This window comes from Perna viridis, chromosome 1, assembly GCF_037379345.1.
Source record: "Perna viridis isolate PV_CMFRI_1.1 ecotype Kerala chromosome 1, ASM3737934v1, whole genome shotgun sequence".
Lineage (NCBI taxonomy): Eukaryota > Metazoa > Mollusca > Bivalvia > Mytilida > Mytilidae > Perna > Perna viridis.
The window spans coordinates 19688712-19711434 of NC_142445.1; the positions used below are offsets into that span (position 1 = coordinate 19688712).

General features: G+C 33.2%; 2 protein-coding genes across 2 annotated transcripts; both read left to right on the forward strand.

Annotated features, from left to right (window-relative positions):
* Nucleotides 1-794: 794 nt before the first annotated feature.
* Nucleotides 795-10374, forward strand: LOC148627658 (uncharacterized). The gene is made up of 4 exons (XM_088576740.1): nucleotides 795-1221; nucleotides 2740-2835; nucleotides 3304-3413; nucleotides 9994-10374. The coding sequence occupies exons 1-4, from the start codon at nucleotides 1128-1130 to the stop codon at nucleotides 10192-10194; spliced, it is 501 nt and encodes a 166-aa protein (XP_088432866.1). The 5' UTR covers nucleotides 795-1127; the 3' UTR covers nucleotides 10195-10374.
* A 2791-nt stretch (nucleotides 10375-13165) lies between these two features.
* LOC148627659 (uncharacterized) lies at nucleotides 13166-18752 on the forward strand. The gene is made up of 4 exons (XM_088576754.1): nucleotides 13166-13369; nucleotides 14612-14707; nucleotides 15517-15623; nucleotides 18087-18752. Exons 1-4 carry the CDS (start codon nucleotides 13288-13290, stop codon nucleotides 18321-18323), a joined length of 522 nt encoding a protein of 173 aa, XP_088432880.1. The 5' UTR covers nucleotides 13166-13287; the 3' UTR covers nucleotides 18324-18752.
* The last annotated feature ends 3971 nt before the right edge of the window (nucleotides 18753-22723 follow it).

Consider the following 22723-nt stretch of genomic DNA (forward strand, 5'->3'; position numbering starts at 1 on the left):
GCACGCTGTATATTTAAGGGTATATATTGGACTGATTGGCTAGGAGTCCGAATAATGTGTCCGGGTGTGGTGGAATGCTTACCAGTGGGCTGTTGCTTCTATGAGCTAGCACAATAAAAAATCAGCGTGCCGAACTAGAACAGGGTATATTTGATTGGTCAATCGTTCTCGTCCTATAATGCATGAAATATCTGCCATAGGACGTTAAACAATAATTAATTAACCAATCAAATAGAAAGGCCATATGAGTTATTACCCTTACTATGAATCTGTCGTCCGTTGTCGTCGTCCGCTAACTTTTTTAAAACATCTTCTCTGAAACTACTCGATAGAATGAACCAAACTTTACATGAATATTCCTTTGGGTATTTTTAATAATCCTTGTGTGTGGGTTTTTGATCTGACAAAAACATGGCCACCGTCACTACAAACAGACCATAGGGGTCAAATCGCAGAATTTTGGAAATAACTCAATAAGAGTTGCATTTAGATAAAATCTGGTAGAAGTTAAAATTAATTGTTCAGCATGATGAGATGTACATACGTCGAAGTTTTCAAAAATATCCATTGACGAATGAATAAGTTAGGGGGTTCTGAAACAGATTTTTCCCGAATTATATATTTTCAACTTATTATGTATTGTAGTATTACATGTAACCGCCTTTTCTGTTAGGTTAACAGTGACGTGTTTGGCTATTACACATAGACAGAATATATGGTTCAAGTGTAACACGTTGAAAATCCTGTTCGGAGTTGAACACTGGGTCGGTTCAACTCATACTGAAAAATTGTTGTGCAATAATTATCATTAGTACGATCAGAATTGTTAACGCTATACAAAGCAACAGTTAAGGGTAAATAATATTCAAAGTCTACTTTCTTTAGTTAGCAAGTCATTGTCTCTAAAATGACACACATCTATTTCCTCTTATACTAAACGAAAACACAGCTTGATACAATTCGAAGTAATAACAAACTGAGGAAGTAACAGCTACAGCGGTAATCCATGCCAAAACTTTCATATTCCACTATCATCTATTATCACAAAGATGTCATAGAAAAATAGTATTCTATAAATACCGAACTACCTGCCTCATTTAAGACTGGAGTAAGAAAGTTATATAATCATGGCGACTGTTAATGAAGGACAGAAAATGGAAGGGAAGAGAATAATAGTTGTTGCTATGGATGGGAGTGTACACGCTAGATATGCCTTATACTGTGAGTATTCCCGCCACTGTGTCTTTAATCTAAATTTTAACTCATTTGATTAATATGGAGGTTGAGAATCGGAATAATAGGCATACGTGATGCGCTTCATGCCAACTTTGTGTTTCAGAAAACATTTCCATTGGGATGGGAGTCGAATATACGAAACTTTTTTTAAACCGACGAAGCTGTGTATGCAGAAACTTTTTAAAAAAAGTAACCACATGGTGACCAGGGGAGTTGATAGATGTATCGGATTTTGTATGAAAGAATGTGCTTTATAGATTATCTGTGTGAGAAGCACCATTCTTAATTAAAAACATTTAAGTTCTTTTATATTTTTGTATTTTTGTATTATAACGATGAAAAAAAAATACAACAAAAAATAAAACGTATTAAATGTAATTGGAAGTTCGTGATATCGATGCCCCTGGTGCAAAAGCTTTTCTATTAGGGCAAGGTACTCATCTCTACTGGTGCACGTGGGTTTTTTGCATATATCGGACAGGATGAAAATATTTAAATTAATGTTTGTATGTTTTAGCTAATTTTTCCATTAGAGAAAATCTACTGCATCGACTGTGTTAATTCAATCAAAACAATATAGAAATCGGACAGTTATGGAGATGACTTAAAGAAAAGACATAATAAGTTTTATTCGTAAAGGGTACTTGCTATTCTTTGATTCTTGTTTTCACAAACAGAGATATTCCACTACGTAAAAACTAAGTCATTTGTCGAGTATTGCACTACATTAAATCTTGCCTACTCAGTCCTTTACGTTACTACCACAATCCTGAGGAATTGTATGGACCGGTTATGATTAATGCTGGTAGTTTTGATGGTAATGTCTGTTCTAAGCTAGCCTTCAGTAACTGTGATCGTTTTCTTTAATTGGATATCTCAATTTGTCTATGGTGTATGTTGAGGTACTCCACCAAAAGAATTTGATATGTTTTTGAGTGAATTTTATGGTGTGTTTGTTGTTTCAGTTCATTTTGACCTTACATGAAGGAGATAATTAAAGCATTATAAAACTAGTTTAATCCAACCACAGACATGCGCCTATACACATTCAGGAGATGTGATGTTTGTCATTAATGTGTCTTTGTGTCGTTTTTTTGACTTTTTAGTTTATTTTGAAGAAGCGTCAACGTTCTATCACCGTCGCCTTTAATTATTTCTTTTATTTTCGAGGCTTTTCAGAACTTATTTGTTGAAAACCTTTTGGTGATATCTGAAAGTATTTACTATATTGTTTTATTATTATACGCTGATGCACTAGATGCGTTTCACCACACCAGCTCCTTTTCTTTTCTGAATATTTGGAGAGAACCCTATAATATAAATACATGGCAAAAACATTATCAATCGAGTCCGACTCTCCGACGTAAACATTGGTTTTACTTGTCTGATGTATTTGCCCAAAAAATATCAGACCAAATCTAGACTTCTTCATGAAGATAAAACAGCACTAGAACTGTCTCCGTTTTTCTTTCAGAATTCGTTATTTTAGTCCTTATTTTGCAGGGTATAAAGACAATGTCCACAGACCAAGTGATCACGTGATACTGGTGTACACAGTAGAATTGGGAACTAAACTGGAAACGACCAACTGGGTATACCGTAAGAGCTTTTCTAAAAAGTGTTGTTTCTTTGTTACACCGGATATCCTGATCCGAAGATCAAAAGATGGTTTAAGCATTTTAATATTTATTATGTTCATAATTTGAGGGTCATATTTTCAAAAAAGATACATCTATATAATAGGTTTTTATTTTATAGAACACTCACATGGCAAAATTGACACCCAAAATATGAACAAAATTAACATTAAAATGTTTCAACTATCTTCTTCGATTTCTGTTTTCTGAATCCCCTCGCAGACTTTGGATCGGGATACCCGTTCTATTTATACACTTCCAACTTTGATAAAGGATTGTTATTTTCAATCAGATAATCAGGTATACGTTGATTTGACTTGATAGTCTTATAAATATCTGTATTGCTGAAAGATTTACTTGTATCGATGGCAAAACCGAAATAAATTATTGGTCACGGTAGTTTTTCCGTCATTTTCTTTTAAATTTTCAGATGCAGACGAAAATAAAATGACCGCAGAACTGAATAAAACGATGTCAGCCGAACGTAAAATACTAAAAGACAAATTAGAAATATTTGCCAGAATGTTATTGGATTCAAAGGTGAACGAACTCTTCAATAAACTCTTTTGTGTTAAATGTGGGGTACACAATGAACATGCGACACATAGGGCGTATGATTTTTGCGCCGATTTTATAAATATCCATTCTTTCACTTGCGCCGATTTAATTTTTTTTTCACTAGCACCGATTTAAAGATAAAACTGGTCATTACATATATAATTATGTAAAAATAGTATTGGATACATGTATTATACCTATAAGGTATACTGGATAATCTGTAAATGACCGATGTTTAGTTGCATATATTACCGTATTAGCTCTGTGTTCATATTAATCGGAAAAGTCATTGTTACATCATTAAATAAACGCTTTGGTTTGCCAAGACCATGCATACAGAATCGTTAACATGCTGAAAAGAGGAAATCTAGCTGATACTGTGTAGTGTGCATAAACGAGTCATGTACGGCTAGCTGATGAACTGTGGGTTATTCAGGAATTATAGAATGAGTTTAACCTTGTAAAATACGAAATATGATAAAACATGTATATATATTGTATTATAATGTATCATGAAAACAATATTTAATAGCATGTACATAACTGGCAAACAGAGGAGGTATAGATACTAATAAAGAAAATAAAGAAAAATGTATAAAATATCATGAAAATTATAACTTTATTTAGCACTAATTGACCTGTGATGGAAAAAATCGGCGCTAGTGAAGATAAAATTCGGCGCAAATGCAAAACACTGGTGACATATACTTCCGCAGGGTTGGGCTTGGTGTATAACAAAAAGAATTTCCTCGTGGAAGTGTATTAGTACGTGGGCTGAGATAACCCCCCCGTCCACCCCCCACTCATCAACCAAAATATGATTTTCAGTTACTCTTATACCTCTCATTACGAATCTTTTTGTCGCCAAAAAATAAACTGAAGCATTTTTGTATTTTGGGCTCCTTTTTTATACCTCGTTCAGACAAAAATCTATTTTTTAAGTTTTTTTTTATTCTACGAACTTCTTCTTTCTACAGAACAGAGTAAACTGACATATGTATACATTAGTCATCATGTAGCGCAATGTCTCAGCTTTACAATGATACCAAGAAAGTTGCAGTAACACTTCGGGTTTTGCAGTAAAATAAAAAATGTACCCCTACCCCGCCGAAAAATCGCTTAAATTGACATATTGTTCAATGTAAAAAAACCCTAGAGTATTTATGCTTTAGTAAAACATGACTTTTGGTATTTTCTGTTTAGTATTATCACAATTTATACTTCTGGGGTTCTTTTGGTGAATTTTGGCGATTTCCGTAGTCAAAATTTATAAAAAAAAATACGAAAAATGGGATTTTCGATTTTTCGGTCAAAAGTCACATAAATTCAACTCTACAAATTATTGCTCCAATAAAACGTCTCAATTTTGGTATCATTCGATAGATAATTTAATTTCCTACATAGATAAATCACGAAAAACTAATTTTCAAGAATGAATTTAAAAAAACAATTAAAAATACCACCCCTACCCCTAGAAAACTGATCTCAGTATCAAACAGAGTTCTCATTCACAGTATACTGACACCGTAGAACTCATATTTAAGGAATTCATAATTGAGATAACGATGTACTTAACATATCTGGTCAGTCAGATGCTTAGAGTTTCTTTCTGGGGAGACAATTACTATAAATTTGGAAAAATGGGAATTTTCAGAATTTCAGAATTTCTTCTAAATCATCCCTTATTTCCCTTTTTTTCGAATACCTTAGTTCAATCAAGCTTTTGCGTGATACAGTACATTAATATGTTGTCTTATCTTCAAAATACTCCCAACTAATAAATATTTGAACTTTTATCAGTCAAGTTAGGCGAAAAATTGCCTCCCGTACCCATGAAAAAATGCATCAACATGAACCGAAATGTTAATGATAAATATACAAAGGTGTACAATAGACATGTTGAGTACCATTGTTTTAAATATCGATGTATTCAACATATCTTCTAATTTCAGGGGCGTATTTTCCAGTTTCAATGTGATATTAATGAATTTTTCATAAAAAGGGGAATTTTCAGAATTTCACATTTCCTTCCATTTCACCTTTAATTGGCTTCTTTTTCAAATACCGTACTTCAAATAAGCTTTTGTATATTCAAATACAATTATATAGTGTCTTAACTTTGTAATGAGCCTAAGTGTAATAAATATTTGAACTTTTCCAAGTCAAATTAGGTGAAAAGAATACCTAAATATGAACCAAAATGTTAATTTTTAGCACATAATCGATGTAAAAGACATGTTGGGTACTATTGTTTTAATCATCGATGTATTCAACATATCTTCTCATTTTAGGCAAGTTATTTTCAGTTTCAAGCTGACAATAACGAGTTTTTCATAAAATTGGGAAATTTTGGATCTTAATATTTTCTTACATTTCGCCTGCAATGTTTTTTTCAAGTACCCTAATTCAAACAAGCTTTTGTGTATTCAACCACATTTATGTAGCATCTTACCGTTCTAATGAGCCAAGGCAATGCACAATTATACGTATTCCAGGCCATTTGGGCGTAAGAATGTTACTCAAACCCACTAAAATATGCCCAAATGAAAGAAAATGATCGTTTATAGCATACACGAACTGTACGCAAAGTGTGTCTGGCATTTATTATAGGAATCTTCTTGTATCAATAATATTGTCAAGCAAAATTATGCTTTTATTATCCCAAAGACAACAAATATAAAAAGAGGAAATTTAAGAATAAAACAGATTATCACGCATTTTAGCACGTAATTTGTATAGTTATTGTTAAAAATATCACAGTTTTTACATGATTTGATTTTGTTTGCTATCATTATTTTAATACATATCAGGTTTCAAAGAAGCAACTATGATGAATGATTGGCATACATATATCCAATACCATTTAAAAATGCTGATCTACCACATACGAATGCTTGGTTTTTCACGGAAATTTTAGTGGGTATGGGGTACCATTCTTTTGCTTTTATGGCTAGGAATACGATAAAGTATGCGCTGCCTTGGCCCATTAGAAAGCTTAGATGCTACATAGATGTGTTTGTATATACAAAATATTGTTTGAAGTAGGTTACTTGAAAAATGCCTATTACCGTTGAAATGGAAGAAATATGAAAATCCGAAAATTCCTAATTTTATGAAAAACTCATTATCATATTGAAACTGAAAAATACGCACCTGAAACGAGCAGGTATATTGAATACATCGATAATTAAAATAATAGAACACAACATGTCTATTGCACACCGTTTATATGCCACAAATTAACATTTTAGTTCGTGTTGATGCATTTTTTTTATCATGGACAGGGGTGGCCATTTTTTACCTATTTGGACTTCGAAAAGTTCAAATATTTATTATTTGGGCTCGTTAGAAAGCATAGACATTATATAATTGTATTTGAATGTACAAAAGCTTGTTTGAAGTACGGTATTTGAGATAAATTGTCAATTAAAGGTGAAATTGGAAAAATATAAAATTCCAAAATTCCCCTTTTTATGAAAAACTCATTATTGTCACATTAAAACTGAAAAATACGCGCCTGATATGAAAAACTATGTTGAATGCATCAATAATTAAAACAATAGTGCCCAACATGCCTATTGTATACCGTTTATATGCCAAATATTAACATTTGGGTTCATGTTTAGGCATTTTTTATCATGGGTAGGAATGGCATTTTGTTCACCTAACTTAAAATAGAAAAGTTCAAATATTTATTATTTGGGTTCATTTTGAGGCTAAGGCATTATGTTAATGAACCGTACCACACAAAAGCTTGTTTAAACTACAGTATTCTAAAAAAAGACAATGTCGGGTGATATAGTAGAAAATTCGAAAATTCCCATTTCTCCAGTCTTATAGTAATTGTCACCCCAAAAGGAAACTCTAAGCGCCTGAATTGTTCAGATATTTTAAGTACATCATTATCTTAATTATGAATGCCTACAATATGAGTTCTACTATGTCAGTATGTTGAGAATGGGAATTCTGTTTGATACTGAGACCAGTTTTCTACGGGTAGGGGTAGTATTATTTTTTTTACATTTTTTGAAAATCCTTTCTTAAAAATTAGTTTTTTTGGGGTTCATTTATGTAGGAAATTAAATTATCTATCGAATGATACCAAATTTGGGTCGTTTTATTTAAGTAATAACTTAGAGTCGAATTTTTGTGCCTTTGACCGAAAAATCGAAAATCCCATTTTTCGCATTTTTTTTTTTTTTTTTTTTATAAATTCCGACTACAAAAATCACCAAAATTCATCAAAAGAACCCCAGAAGTATAAATTGTGATAATACAGAAAATACCAAATAAGCAATTTTTCCTGAAGCATAAACACTCTAGGGGCTTTGACATTAAAATATGACAAATTAAGCGATTTTTCAGCGGGGTAGGGGTACATTTTTTTCATTTTACCGCAAAACCCCAAGTTACTGCAACTTTCTTGGTATCATTGTAAAGCTGAGACATTGGGCTATACGATCATACCTTAACTTTATTTTAGTTTTTGCACGCATGCTATCTCAGGAAGGCTAAGACGTTCAAACAATTAAGTCACAAAAATCTTGGTTTTTTTTACCCAGTGGGGTACAAATATAGGCTTATACTGAAAAAGAATCCGAGAATATTCTTTGGCGACAAATTAATTCGGTAATGGGAGGTTTAAAGGTACCTAAAAATCACCATAAAGTTGATGAGTTTTTTTTTTTTTTTTTTTTTTTTTTGGGGGGGGGGTGGGGTTGCACGGTGGATATCCCAGCCCGTGTACGATATATTGTGCACGTTCATCGACTACCCCGCGGATCTATTGTCATTTCCGAACTTTTTGATTATCCTTAATTTTGTATACATCGAGGTCAATTTTTAGAATGAATCTTTATTTGTTTCAAAGTAGATTTTGAAAAAGTTCCAATGTACAAAATTAATGTATATGTCTATGTCACTCGCTTACTACAAATCAATTAATGTGCGTCGGTCATGGTACAGTTCGACCTCATCAAAAGTTAGACAAAAACAAATGTCAGTTTAAGCGTGTCGGTTAAAGCTAGTACGCAAACGATCTTCGTATAGGGTCTGTAAGTCTCGTTCTAATTTCATTTTCCTTACCAGAATTTCTGTTGTAGAACGTATTGAAATCCGAAGACCGGTCTGCATTTTATTGCTTACTTCCAGGATCTTCAAACGCTGTATTACAATGCAAAATCTTCTATTTTACGCTTTTTCTATACATTTTTACCATGTAGAAATATATATTTAACTTTTTTACTGATATTTTTACACAAAAATATGTTTTGCATTTATATACTGAACCCAGAGCTCTAAAAATGACAAATTTCTATGCATTTGAATGGTAGACTATGACCCATTCTCCTGAAACCACGGAGTCACATGACGGGACTTACAAACCCTAAGGGTCTATTTCTGTACAACCTGGCTACATAATTGACCTTCGCGTCATTCACACATTAATACGATGTGTAACTTGAAAAGTAACTGAATGGACTGTATATAAAACTAAACAGTAAGCACACATGGAAAGAGGGATAACCATCGATGTTAACTAGAAATGAGTAAAAGGAAAACGGAGGTATATCTTTTTTTTCCCTTAGCAGACAATATCTATTCTAGCCTTTTCAAATCATTCAGTAATTTTCAATTAAAATCAAATTATATGCCACTTTTTTTGGCTTGCTTTCAACATCCGAAATGGCACGAATGCGAATGTGACATGCTCTAAAATCGGGTTACTCCCGCTAGAATCGTGGTTTCCTTGATATGATCACTCGTTTGTAACCGTGATGACCCGAATGTTTTTCAATCAGAACAGGTTACCAGAAAGTGCGGGTAATGTTTCGTGCCACACGTGTCTCTCAATTTTTTTTTAGCGATCTTTGAGTCTCTCGTGATATTGACCACGGAACCAGATTAAACAACTGGCAATGACCATATTACTATCGACTCTAATAATGTATATGACCTATAGAGTCAATTGTAACGAGCTCCTGTGTCTGAATCGGAAACTTGTTAATGTTGAATGCTTACCGATCATTCCATCTTTTACTGTAAACTTCCTATTCTCATACAAGCAATAAACACACCTAGAACACATGTGTATAATATTTAAGAGGAACATTTTGATCTCGTATGAAGCTAGAACTATGAAGCTAGCATACGATCAGCAGCAAAATATGGAGTAGTAATATATAATTATGCAAGTCATATGTGAATGTAAAGTACTGAAATTACGAGTGCAAGAAGTCGCTAACAGTATTAGCAACTTAAAAAAAACCGGAAACGGTTCTTTCTTGTAATACTTATAAAAAATTACCATTGCGTAAGGGCTTGTCCGTCTTTTTCACTCTTTCTAACCACCATCAAAAGTTTAAAGGCATCGAATATTTTTCTCAGTTTTTGTAGGCCTGCATATACTCTAGTGCAACAGGAAAACTTTCTGAAAACTCGTTAGAATCATTTTCAAGGACAAATAATAAACTAGAGACTTTCATTACCACTTGCAAAATATGAGGTGGAAAATCAACATGACGAACTTAAATTCCTCTTATCTGAATATGTAAATTTGTAGATTTCAGGGGAAGTTAAAGCCGTACATGCCAAAAATCCTGGCGAAGGGGTTATTTCAGCTGCGAAGGACGCCGGCGCCGTCATGATAGTTACTGGGTCACGTGGTCTAGGCGCGTTAAGGAGGACGATTTTAGGAAGTGTTAGTGATTATATTCTTCACCATTCCAACATTCCAGTGGCAATTTGTCATCAGAAAGTTTAATTCTATATATTTAATGGAATCGATGCAGCAACTCAATGTTGTTTCCTTATCATGGTGGTTTGCATTTTGTGCAGTGTATCTCTTATCAATAAACAGGAAATTCAATGACTTTATCATTTTTTGCACGTATACAACAAATGTCTGAATTATCAATATTAAAAAGGTAATTTAAAAGATTAATCTAAATTATTTTTTTTTCTACATAGTGAGATTAATTGTATGAAATTAATGACATATACAAAAAGTTCCATCGTATGTACATGTATAAAGAAAAAATGCAACAAACCAAAACATGCGTGTCTTTTTCTGAAAAAGAACGTTAACACACTCATGCAGCTCTATTCAAAAATATGATGCTTGAGATTTTTCATCAGCTGTAACTAATCAAATTGAGTATCTTTAACTTATATTTAAAACACACCAGAATTGTTTTGAACATAGCTCGCAAAGGATATACCACTTCTTCCTTTTATCACGTAAGTACATATATATTTAATTTTATAGAATTTATATTTTATATACTATAAAACCAAAACTTTCCAAAGGCACTATTCAATGTACTCACAACAGAATGGGTATGCCATTTCAGTAAATCAAAATTAGAGGTTACGGTAACAGAAGACAATCGTTTTAATGAAGCTAGGTGCATAAAGGCTGCAAAATGTCACAAAATTAAGAAGTTCGAATATCAAATGGGTTATCTTTATATGAGTAAATGGAAAAATCTCTAATTTGTTGAAATCAAAAACCAAGTTAGCAGGACATAGTGGCATAACATAGTTATTATTCCTTGGAAGTTTCATAATTCCACCAAACCCCCAGTTTTTCTGTTCTGAACAACCACTAACTTCTAGATAGGAATTGGTTTTACTATTTTTCAGTTCAACCGATACCTTTAATTTAAATCTTTTATTTATATGGTGCAACGCGTACTTTATCATATTGCAGTTTTGAAACTTTATGTATTTCCTTAACCTGGCTTGCAACTCATTTTTTTTGTATTAATATTTTAACATTATTTATATTTCTATTTCTTGGTAGATTAGAGGGAGAAAAATAAAAAAAAAAACAAACAAACAACAAAACAAACAAAATAAAACGCGTCAAAACAAAACTAAACAAACAAAAACTGGCAAAACATAACTAATTAACAAACAGCATATATACAGTATCTTTTAGCACAGCTGGAGTATTGAAAACAACTCATATGCATGATGAAAGTGTTTTTATGGTAAACTATCAGAAATTCTAAGACACACGTGCTTAAAATGGGAAACTGAGAAACATACATGTGAACCCCACCGATTTGACAATGTAATATCACTCTATTTGAAAAGACCATTATTTGATCTCTGCATCACTGGTTTTGCGCAGAATTTTTTCAATAGAATCTTAGAAGAATGAGGTTTTTGACAGAATTATCTGCCCTTGAAATGTTCATTTTCAGTGCATTTCAATGAAATTGTATAACTCAATGGTCCAGCATGATATGGAAAATCTTAACTGTTTTTCTTGATTCTGATGACGCAAAATGTCAAATTATCCTATCAAAATGATAGGTTTTTTTCAAACCATGTTTCACCCACTGCCTGATTCTTACAGGGACTGACACTTAAATACTATATTACCGTTCGTTTACGTAAGGATGGTAAATGTACATGTCTTTTTTCTAGAACTCCACCACCGTTGAGACAATGAACTATGCATTTTAGAAGTGACAGAACAACAATTAAGAGGACAATGTAAACTTACTCTTGTCATATATGCTATGTGATGAATGATGACTAGATCTTTGTGTACGTGTTTTTCTTTCTATTAGTTATTTCAATGGTGACTTTGTCTTTTGTGTACGTGTTAAGTAATATTATTACCCAAGGGTAGAAATTAATCTAAAATTTCAAGTAGACAGCAGGACCAATAGACTTAAAAATCTACCGGTCCTGCAGAAATTGGATGCGAGAAAAGAAATGATGAAAATGACCATTTATTACCACAATAACATATCTATTTACTATCAATAACACATTCATGATCTAATAAAATAAAGAAATCAAGTTTATCTATGTCCTCACCACTGTCAGCTTCTCTGTTACCATGCGGAGCCTGACTAGGCCTCTTTGCTCGTTACTCTGAAACATTCCTGAGTTAAGCAGCACTAGTGGGGTCGAAGTCTTGGGTGTGATATATCAGATAACAACTGTAGGCGTAGCTTTGATCGCCGGTCACTTTTCTGAGTACCTCTTTCTGTGTTGTTTTCAGAACAATATTCCAGCCATTGCGATTTTTCTGTCCGGTTGTTTCGCCCCATCCAGATATTTGTTGTTAACGACGCTATCTCTGGATATTTCACAATACTATTATCGTCCTGTAAGAAGTAATGATATGTAAGGCGCTAAACAACTAATTACCAATGAAACCGCAGACACAAAGTAAGATTGCAATCCAATCAGCATTTATTTCATATCGTTCAAATATTCAAACAAAAATCCTAATACATGTACCACACGAGTGAATATATAAGAAAGCGTTCTAGTTTTAAGAATGATATTCATTAGCAGACATATTGGTCACGATTTTGGCGAGGGCAGGCCTTACCATTCATCTGAATACACATGTAATTAATTTGGTATTATGCATTAACAACTGCATTAATAACTTTAATTACACTGTTCAAAACCAACCTGCAATCATAATTTTCAAATTTAATCGGTTCTTGACTATGTTGACATATTTTCTATTACCACACTCTTTTGTGTCAGTTGCTTTACCCCCTTTTTCTCTTCTCCAAACACCTCCCCTCCAGACCCTGTTTATAGTTGCTCAAAAAGCATCTATAATTATTATCTCATTCAGCTTCCGATTCCCCATGAAATGTATAAGTCATTGATGGTATTTGGTGCGTTAATTTATTACATTTGTTCATGGCTGTCAATTTTCGCGGGAAAATTACTTCCCTTTGTGCTATTTATACACACACAGTTGAATGCCCTAGTTTTTATGACATGTGTATTTACATTTCTAAGCTGGGACTTTAATACGATATACAAACACTCACACAACGACAGGTCAGGCCTATCTAGATAAACAACGAAAATGGCAGATCAAGTAAAAGAAAAACCAAGAACTGTATTAATTGCTATGGACGGAAGCGACCATGCGAAATTTGCTTACCAATGTAAGTGTCGAAAGTGTTTTGTCAAACACGTGTATCATATATCATAATATTTTATCATGCTCAGTTTGTATATTGATCTTGACAGTCAGTTGCATAACTACTGTTCTAGTTTTTGTATTTTTTTATCAGAGCATTGTGTTGATATTTGGCAAAAAAAAAAGGAAATGGCAAAAGGTTCGCATTTAAATACTTATTTTACTTTTATCATATATTCGGATAAGTGGCTCTTTTAAAACAACTCGACGGACTTGCCGGTGAATTAGTTTCAAGACAAAATTTTAATTTAGCTCACTTTGCAATTTTATAAAGCACATGTACTGGGCTGATGGCATTTACAATCTTTTTTTAGCATATGTTAACAGTTTCACATGAAATGTGTGGCAATACTAGTTAAAATAATTTTATCATCGTTACATGAATCGACCCAGTGATATTTAATCAGTACACCTGTGATGTTCCTCTAAAATATTGCCCTTCTTATCTCGCATGCACATGTACATATCTTCAGATATTTGCATATATATATATATATATATGCAATAGCATTTCAAGATGTTTATCTGTGTTTGACATGGTGCTCATGAATCTTATTTAATGATTAGCTATTCTCAGGCACAAATAGTGTCCAAAATAAATATTCATTGACATTTACACACATTAGGGGTCATATATATGTCCAACATTAAATTGTATGGTATCATTAAGTCTTCCTGTGTGTAGAGCCACTTAAACTCTAATGACCTTTGGTTTCACAAAGATTATTAAAGTTGGCATTACATGTATGCGAGTGTTGAAAACACCAATTAAAAGGACACGTATATAAAACGCTAGGTCTTTTTATTATTTTGATGATAAATACTTAGCTGCTTTAAGAGTTTCGTTAAACAGAACAAGGCATTAAACTTAACGAATTAAAATATGGAACAAATAAACACAAATACCAATTAAGCACTCAGAAAAAAAAACAAACAAAAAAAAAACAGGTAAGCAAACAGAAACAAATTTATTTAAAAACGTACAAAAGTAAGTAACCACATTAAAACTGGACTTGCTACAAGTCCTTTTAAAACAAATTCAGAAAGTGGAAGTTCTGTATAACTTAAGCTTTAAATACTTAAAGCAGATTGCTCTATTTAAGGACAACCAAATCATGTGAGTGAAAAGGAATTCATGTCACTACATCATTCATGGAAACAGTTAACGAATTATTTTTTTAGGTCTCGATGCTTTCTTTCCTTTCAGGGTACTTAGATCATATACATCAAGATAATGACAATGTTGTCATGGTTAATTCCGTCGAGTTCCATGATGTGTTACATAGCTCACAGTGGTACTATGGTACGTAAAGAACTTTATTCCTACAGTTCCTTTTCATATGCAGATCCAAGATGAAGGGCTTGTGCTGTATATGTGTTTAGGTCGCTTTGTCATGTAAGCTTTGCTGTCGTCAGATGCCTACTGTGTGTACATACATGTAACTTACAGTGAATTGTTTCAGATGTTAAAATTGTTTCTCATACGTTAATAGGAACTGTTTTCATTATATGTACCGGGAAGGTAATTGTCACTACTCACTACTCTTTATAGTGAAATATAAGACAATAAAACACGTTCATGTTTTTGTGTTACGTTGTCATGATTTGTCACTGGAATATTGACCTTCACTATTCGATTAATTAAACTTCGTCATTTAGAGCGGTTCCGGAAAATGCGCCGAATATCCGTATTTGGTTGCACATTTTACTTAACGGAATTGATGTACATGTCAACAACTTAACCGAGATTTTTCTGTTTTAACATCATCCCCCCCACCCCCCCCCGAATTAACTCCTTTATTGTAATTATTTTCAAACGCTCGGCAAACGAAGTTTAGGCGACTAAAGAGGTTTCTGTTTGTTTGTCTGTCTTTCTGGCATAAAGTGAAAATGGTTATTAATTAAGCCATTACACACGCTGCTGTGGGGGTTATTAGTAAAAATAATTCTAGTGACTTCGAAATGTAATTGGGAAATTATATTAAAATTGATGAGAAAAGCGGTGATTTTTTTTACGTGAAAGACAACAAATCAGCATGCACACAATTCACCATCGAAATGAAATATTTCTATATTATATCAGGTACTTATTAATATTTATTTTGTTTTTAGCACCCTATGCCTTCGATAGAGACACCTTGACCAATCTCTTAGAACAAGAAAGTCAACAACTGAAAAAGAAATTAGAAGAGTATGCTCATATGATGAGGGAAACGAAGGTATTAGTCTACGACAGTCGAATTCACAAAAAGTTGTAAGAGTTGACACATAAGGCTAAACTGTTTATTAGTTAACTCATTTTTAGCTCACCCGGCCGAAGGCCATGTGAGCTGTTGCCATCACTTGGCGTCCGTTGTCGTCCGTCGTCGTGAACAATTTTTCAAAACTCTTCTCCTCTGAAACTACTCAACCAATTGGAACCAAAGTTTCTTGGGGTATCTTGCATAGAACTGATGTGGGTATTTTTTATACTGGAAAAACATGGCAACGGTTACTTAAAATATAACACAGGTGTCAGACAGTAGTTTTTTGCATGTATCTCCAAAATGGTTATGTTTAGCCAAATTCTGATGGCGTAAAAGTGTTCACCACGATGAGATCTATCTGCGGACAAATTTTTATTTTAATCTATTAAGCCATGTTGGAGTTACTGCCCTTTTTAACATTTTTTGCTATTTTTTATGTTATTTCTTTCAAAAATCTTCTCCTCTGATACTGCTTGACCAATTGGAACCAAACTTGGTATGAATGTTCTTTGGGGTATCCTGCATAGAATTGATGTGGGGATTTTTGATCCACCGAAAAACATGGCCACTGTTACTAAAAATAGAACATAGGGGTCAGACAGTAGCTTTTTGCATATATCTCCAAAACCGTTAGGTTTAGCCAAATTCTTTCAATAGCTGAAATGATCCTTATTTTTAGGACTACAAAATTCTTCAGGCATAAAATTTGTCAGACGCCTTCTTATAAGAGTTATTGCCCTTGACGGGAAAAATCACAGTTTTTTTTTTTTTTTTTTTTTTACAGTTTTCAGCCAATGTATTGAAAACTATGATAGATTTAGACTTTCATTTACTGAAATAATCCTTATGATATGTCCAATCAAAGTTTTCATGAGCAAAAATTGTTGGACAACTTCTTGTTTAAATTATTGCCCTTGAAAGGCAAAATTTAACCAGGTGAGTGACTCAGGCTCCTGGGTGCCTCTTGTTTTAAGTCAAAATTGTTGCTCCTTACTAATATTAAAGTTGTAGACATATGGTACCCCTAAAACTTTCCCACACTTTTCTAAACAATTGTACGTGTACTTAATATTATACTTGAAACTGTAATACATGCGGCAAATTTTGAAGAACATTTACTGTGCATATTTTGAGAAATACTTGTAAAGACAAAACAACTTGCTATTAAGAAAAAAAGAAGCATTGGCCAATGAAGGGTATCTGTTTACAAAATGTTTAATTTTTGGACATCAAGATGTTGTAAATGTCTCCATGATATAGTATGATGTCATTGTTTTGTATCTTTGAATAATAATAAAAATAGTGTCTAGTTAAGGTGTTAGTGTAACAACGTTTTCCTTTATATTTAAATCACCCTAACATCTTAAGGGTATTCAAACCATGTTTCATATTGTCTTTATTATTCAGTTTCTTTTCAAAAGATTTTAAATATTATGATATATAATCAGATCAGTGAAAGCAGTTTCAGTATATGTTATGTCTTTGGCTTGTTATTATACTTTTAAAAGTAGCTCATGGCTGTTTCAATAATTGCTTTGACATAAATCATAAAACAAAAACTGAGCGAACCGAAGCACCCCAGCTCAACAATTTATGTAAATGAAGCATGTATAAATGACACTTTATGTTAAACAGGTTTTATTCATGATAATGAATAAAATGGAGACTTCTCTATCAGTTCTACCCAAACCCATGTGTAATATGTTGCATCCTTTGATGGTATAATCGCAAATAGGTTTGCACAAAATTTCAGTAATTGACTGACATACCCTGTAACGTTCAACTGTCTTGAAAACATTTCACAAAGTGTTCTTTTTAAAAATCAGACAGAAAATTCGTGCATGTCAGAAAGACCCAAAATTTACTTTAATTTTCACTCAGAAACAATCACAGACCACAAAAGCAGACATGCTATTGTCTCTTTTTTGAGACGAAAAATTTTGATAAATTGTGTATGAAATTGGCAAAAATGTGGTCTGTTTAAGAGGGGCAGTGTATGTTCTGCACTATAGATCGTCTCTAGCATTTTGTTACGGTTTGGTATTTAAATACCTCCCTACAAGTACATAGGGATTTCAGAACCAGACATGATTAATAGTAACTGTAATACATGAAATTATGCATAATCCAGTATTGTTGAAATGCATTCAATACTGTAACTTTAATATATATCTACCATAACAAACATTTAAAAAGCAAACATACATATTACTTGAATTAGTTTAAACACACTGCAATAATTTCTAGCTATTTTCCCCTTACAACCAATCAAGATATATATAGATACCATTCTATGTAAACACTGTTATTTTCTCATGGTTATTTCTAAGGAGCTAAATATATTTCTGCAGTAAAAAACATCATGCAAAACTATATCTACCACCACCGGCATGCATTTTACATTTAAGAGTTGAAAGAATAAATTTCATTGTTTAGGTACATGGCACCGTAAAGAGTATTCACGCAGAAAGACCAGGCGAGGGTATCGTTAAGGCTGCAGAGGAAGCACATGCTGATCTTGTCATTGTCGGAAGTAGAGGACATGGGAAAATGCGCAGGACATTGCTCGGTAGTGTTAGTGACTATGTATTACATCATTGTCACGTGCCCGTAATCGTCTGTCGTCACAAAGACGATCACCATAAACATGGTCATCATAATGAGCATGAGTAAGACTACGGAGGTTGTGTTATCATATATCTTAGTGTTTCAAATTGTGGTGAAAGTCTTTGAAAGGACTTCATTGGTAGGTTGTTGTTTCTACCACAGGTCTTGTATTTGATGTGGTAGTTGTGCTTTTTTAAGAAATCGATTAGTCCCAATAGAATTCGATCGGAAGCCAAATTGTTCCTTTCAAAGCCTTTCGTTGCATGCATTCAACCAGTTAAACCTCGTATAAAATGTTTTTTATTCTTTATTCCCAGGGATACAATGATACTTGTTGAATAAATGTATTTTTTGAAGTGGGAAGAATGATATGTAGATTTATTTTGATTTTGATATATTTGCGATTATGCATTTCAGTTGAGCTAAAATATTTTGTACTAATCTATCATATTCTAGAAAATCATAGCATTTCAAATATTATCATGACTCGAGTTACTTCTCTTTGATCTTTATTTCAATTTCTTCCAAAGTGGGTATTAGACCACCATTGTCACGTGATCGCGATCGTCTGTCGTCACAAAAAACAAACAAACAAACGAAACATTCATCCAAACGATGGTCACAAATATAAGCAAATTGTTACGCACTTTAAAAGCTCGTTTTATGGAAGCTTATTTAAGTCTAATGAGGTGAGAAAGAAATAATAATAATCTGTGGCCACGAAATAACAAGTTGTGGTCATGGATAAGTATATGGTAGCCACGAATGAGTGTAAATTATGACAATGATTTGGTATGAAGTAAAGAAGACAATTATTATACCCCGCTCCGAAGGATAAGGGAGTATACCGTTGTACGTGTTTTCGAATAATTTTTTTCCGTCACAGCTCATTACAGCGGCTTTAAATTTTAACACATTCTTTCTTTAGGTATGCCATAAGACGGGATCTGAAAAAAAAACAAAAACAACTGCATACTGTCTAAGAAGGTCTTTGTTTATGTTCCAGATATCGTGATAGAGAGCAGAATATCGCAAGTGAGCCATTGCTTATTAATTTCCTGTGTCCCTCTTTCATTTATTCTGAGAATGAGACGTAAAATACTTATCCTTGAATATTTCGATAAGGGATGTTACAAAAAAATATTTTTTACCTAAAGGATTCTTTCTTGTGCATGACACACTTTCTAAAAGTTGTAAAAAGTCATGCTATGTTTAATCACCTAACTCCAAAACGCATTAAAGTTGAGTGGACCCGATTTTTTTACACTTGGAATAGCAGGGTACCCATATTCTACTTAAGTTTTTTCGCTACAACTTAACACCTACATAATTCATTTCCGTTTTTGACATACCTTGTAATAGGGGTTAATAATCATGCCGAGTTTTCTTCCTGAACTTCAAAAAGTATTAAAAGTGATATAAAGCGGATACAGTTTAATGCGGACGGACGGAAATGCTGTATTCTATTGGGCTCTTACCGATAATCAAAAGGGATTTTTTAATTCTAAGCATTTTTTATCAACAATTCTGTATTATATTAACTGTAAGTCTTTTAATTTTGAAAACATGTATTTATTAAACAAACTCACAAGCACCAGAAAATCTGACTAAAGCGAGCCCTTACTATCCCCTGTAGCTGGATTTAGTCGGACTGAATCACCAGATTCATTGGACCTTAAGTAGTTTTAATGACGTTAAAATAACCTTACTCGAGGTCACGATATAATAATTCGTGACAACAATATAATAATTAATGGCCACAGGTTATGTATCCTTTTTTCTCTCGCTTAATTTGACCCAAATAAGGTCTCAAATGACAATGGGAAAAAGAAAACCGGGGGAAAACAAGAAGCATATCACAATTGAATGCAGTCAAAATCGAAATTCAACAAGCATACCACAACTGAATGCAGTCAGAATCGAAGTTCAACAAGTAGTCAAGATAGTAACCTGCCGAGTGCAAAAAGTAAATATAAGACGTAACACTGTGACAAAAATATATAAATTCAAGGGCAAAAATATTAAACTGAAACCGAACTCATCTTGAGATACATCTTCATATTAAATATTTATGTAAGTCAAGACAACTAAAAAAATCAAAATATATGGGTCATAACTAAAATCATACTACATCAAAATTTCAACCAAAACTTTTATAGATATACAGTCAAATCTGTCATGGCGAACCCAAGTATTCACTATTTTTAATTGGTCTTAAATGATGGTGTATTAACAAAATTACCGAACTGAACAAATCTAAGCAGAAATCAAAAGGAAAGTCCGGATAAAAAATCTAGGCAGAAGTCAAAAGTCCGGATAGAAAATGACAAAATCAGTGTAAAAACCGTAATGTTGGAAACTTCTGCAATGGTCCTGACTTAGTTCGTGCATTTCAAATGAAAGGTAGGTTAAGGGTGCACTATACAATTACATTAAGGCGCACTGTTTCGTACACCAAGTAAAATTTTGTAAAACTTAAAATTAAAAGTTGAAATTTGGTGTATATATTGTTTAAATGTAGTTAAGCATTTATACATAGACAGATGTAATATTTGTAATGGTAAACAGGTGTAATTTAAATGAAGAATGGTATCCGGAACGTTTCAGTTCCCTACCGTATTAGCTTCTCTCCTCGGCATCAGATGGCTGATTTTCGAACGAACTTTTGGAACTAAAATTGTGAGAGAATGAATCGAAAAGGGTCTTGTTATTTTTACCTTTTTCCACCTACTCCATGTATGCTTTCATCCTGTGGTAGTGTCTAAGTGCCTGATATTTTATAAAACTTAGTAATTGGCTGTTAGTCTTGGAAAAGCACCTCTGAGTTGTACTAAAACTCAATAATATTTTTTTCAGTATGTTATCATGGCTACTGGATTTTATAACAATAATCACTAAATTACTTAAAAATGACTTCAACCTCCATACACCAAGGATTTCAAAAATATGCACTTTTTTTATGACAAAACAATAGAAATTTCTGTGCGGACTGCTTCAAAACAGCTTTATTTCAACAAAATGAGACAAAATTTTCAGAAATGACCTAACTGTTGTACTACCTAAGCCAGATTTTATTGCACGCGTAACCTCCCGCTTCCATTGCCGTTCTTTATTTCCGGTATATTTCAACACAAATGGGCAGCATAAAATTGCCATCACTCAAAATCGATAAATTAGTGGTCAAAACCGTACAGAAGATATGAACTGTAAATAAGTAAAAATGATAGTGAAAGACTATGATTAATTTATCCTAATGCAGTGCGTTTTATGTAAAATCCTGTATATAACGACCACCTGTCTTATACTACATTGATTTTGCTCTCCCTTGAACAACAGGTTTGACTAGCTATTGTATACCAAAATATCAAGTAAATATCTCAAAACTATGGGAAAGTTCCAAGTATTATAGAGAACGCGACAAGTCGTGCTGTATATTTAACCGTGGTGTCCTTGTAACTCAAAATCTTTATCATCCTTAATTTTGATCGTGGAAAGAACTCTTTATTTAATCGTAAGATACGGCCGATGTCCACTTTGCCGAATCCGAAAATTCTATTTCCAATCTTGGCATACTTTTTGAGTCTCTTTTATCTGCACACAAAATAAAACTTAAACATTTGTAATGCTCATCTCACGGGCGCATCTTCAAAATAAATTGAAGCTGGCTAAAGTGTAATAGAAGTAAACATGGTCTGGACTTGTATACTAGATGCTTCTAAAACAATTCTGTGCGTTACATTACCTTACTCAAAAGTGGGAATCACGGAAATTCTCGTCGGTCACATAACTTAATCGGGACAACTAGGCACATAATAATACTGATACTTTTAAAAATAGTTGCATATGCTATTCAGTAGGTAAGTTCTGAAATCAGGATGTGCAATAATTATGGCAATCTACGAATACTATTTGCGCGTGCAACCCATTTTGGGACTGGATCTTCTTCACCTCGGTATTTACCTTTTTTCAATATAGTCGAATTGTGAGAGCGGAAATTTTGAATTTTATATGAATAATACTACCAACGACGCCACACAAGTGGGCCTATCTCTATCCCAGGCAGTTAATCCAAAAAAAAAATAAAAAAAAAAAAAATAAGCGCTTGGTTAGCTAAAGTTTCCTAGCATGGAATCTGCAGGCTTCTTTTACACTTTAAAAATAGGGGGAAATGTAACTGCCTTGATGGAGTCGAATATATTATTTACGGCCACTCAAGTTTATCCTGCCGAACATTGTCTTTCTTTATTTGTCTAACGCTTTTACCTATGGTAAAAGTAAGAAATAATTCATGGAGGGGGTGGATTTGTACTCATTTTAACATGTGTTTGGCATTTATATTCTCATTTAACACCTCGTTGTCGCTCGGTGTTAAATAATCGAATATAAATACCAAACACATGCTGAAATGAGTACAAAGCCACCCCGGAAGTAATTATTTCTTTTCTAATATGACAAATGCGCTAATT

Coding starts and splice junctions, on each gene's coding strand:
- LOC148627658 (XM_088576740.1), top strand. CDS start 1,128: ATGGCGACTGTTAATGAAGGACAGAAAATGGAAGGGAAGAGAATAATA. Junction 1,222..2,739: donor CGCTAGATATGCCTTATACT/GTGAGTATTCCC, acceptor CTTATTTTGCAG/GGTATAAAGACAATGTCCAC. Junction 3,414..9,993: donor GAATGTTATTGGATTCAAAG/GTGAACGAACTC, acceptor GTAAATTTGTAG/ATTTCAGGGGAAGTTAAAGC.
- LOC148627659 (XM_088576754.1), top strand. CDS start 13,288: ATGGCAGATCAAGTAAAAGAAAAACCAAGAACTGTATTAATTGCTATG. Junction 13,370..14,611: donor TGCGAAATTTGCTTACCAAT/GTAAGTGTCGAA, acceptor CTTTCCTTTCAG/GGTACTTAGATCATATACAT. Junction 15,624..18,086: donor ATATGATGAGGGAAACGAAG/GTATTAGTCTAC, acceptor TTCATTGTTTAG/GTACATGGCACCGTAAAGAG.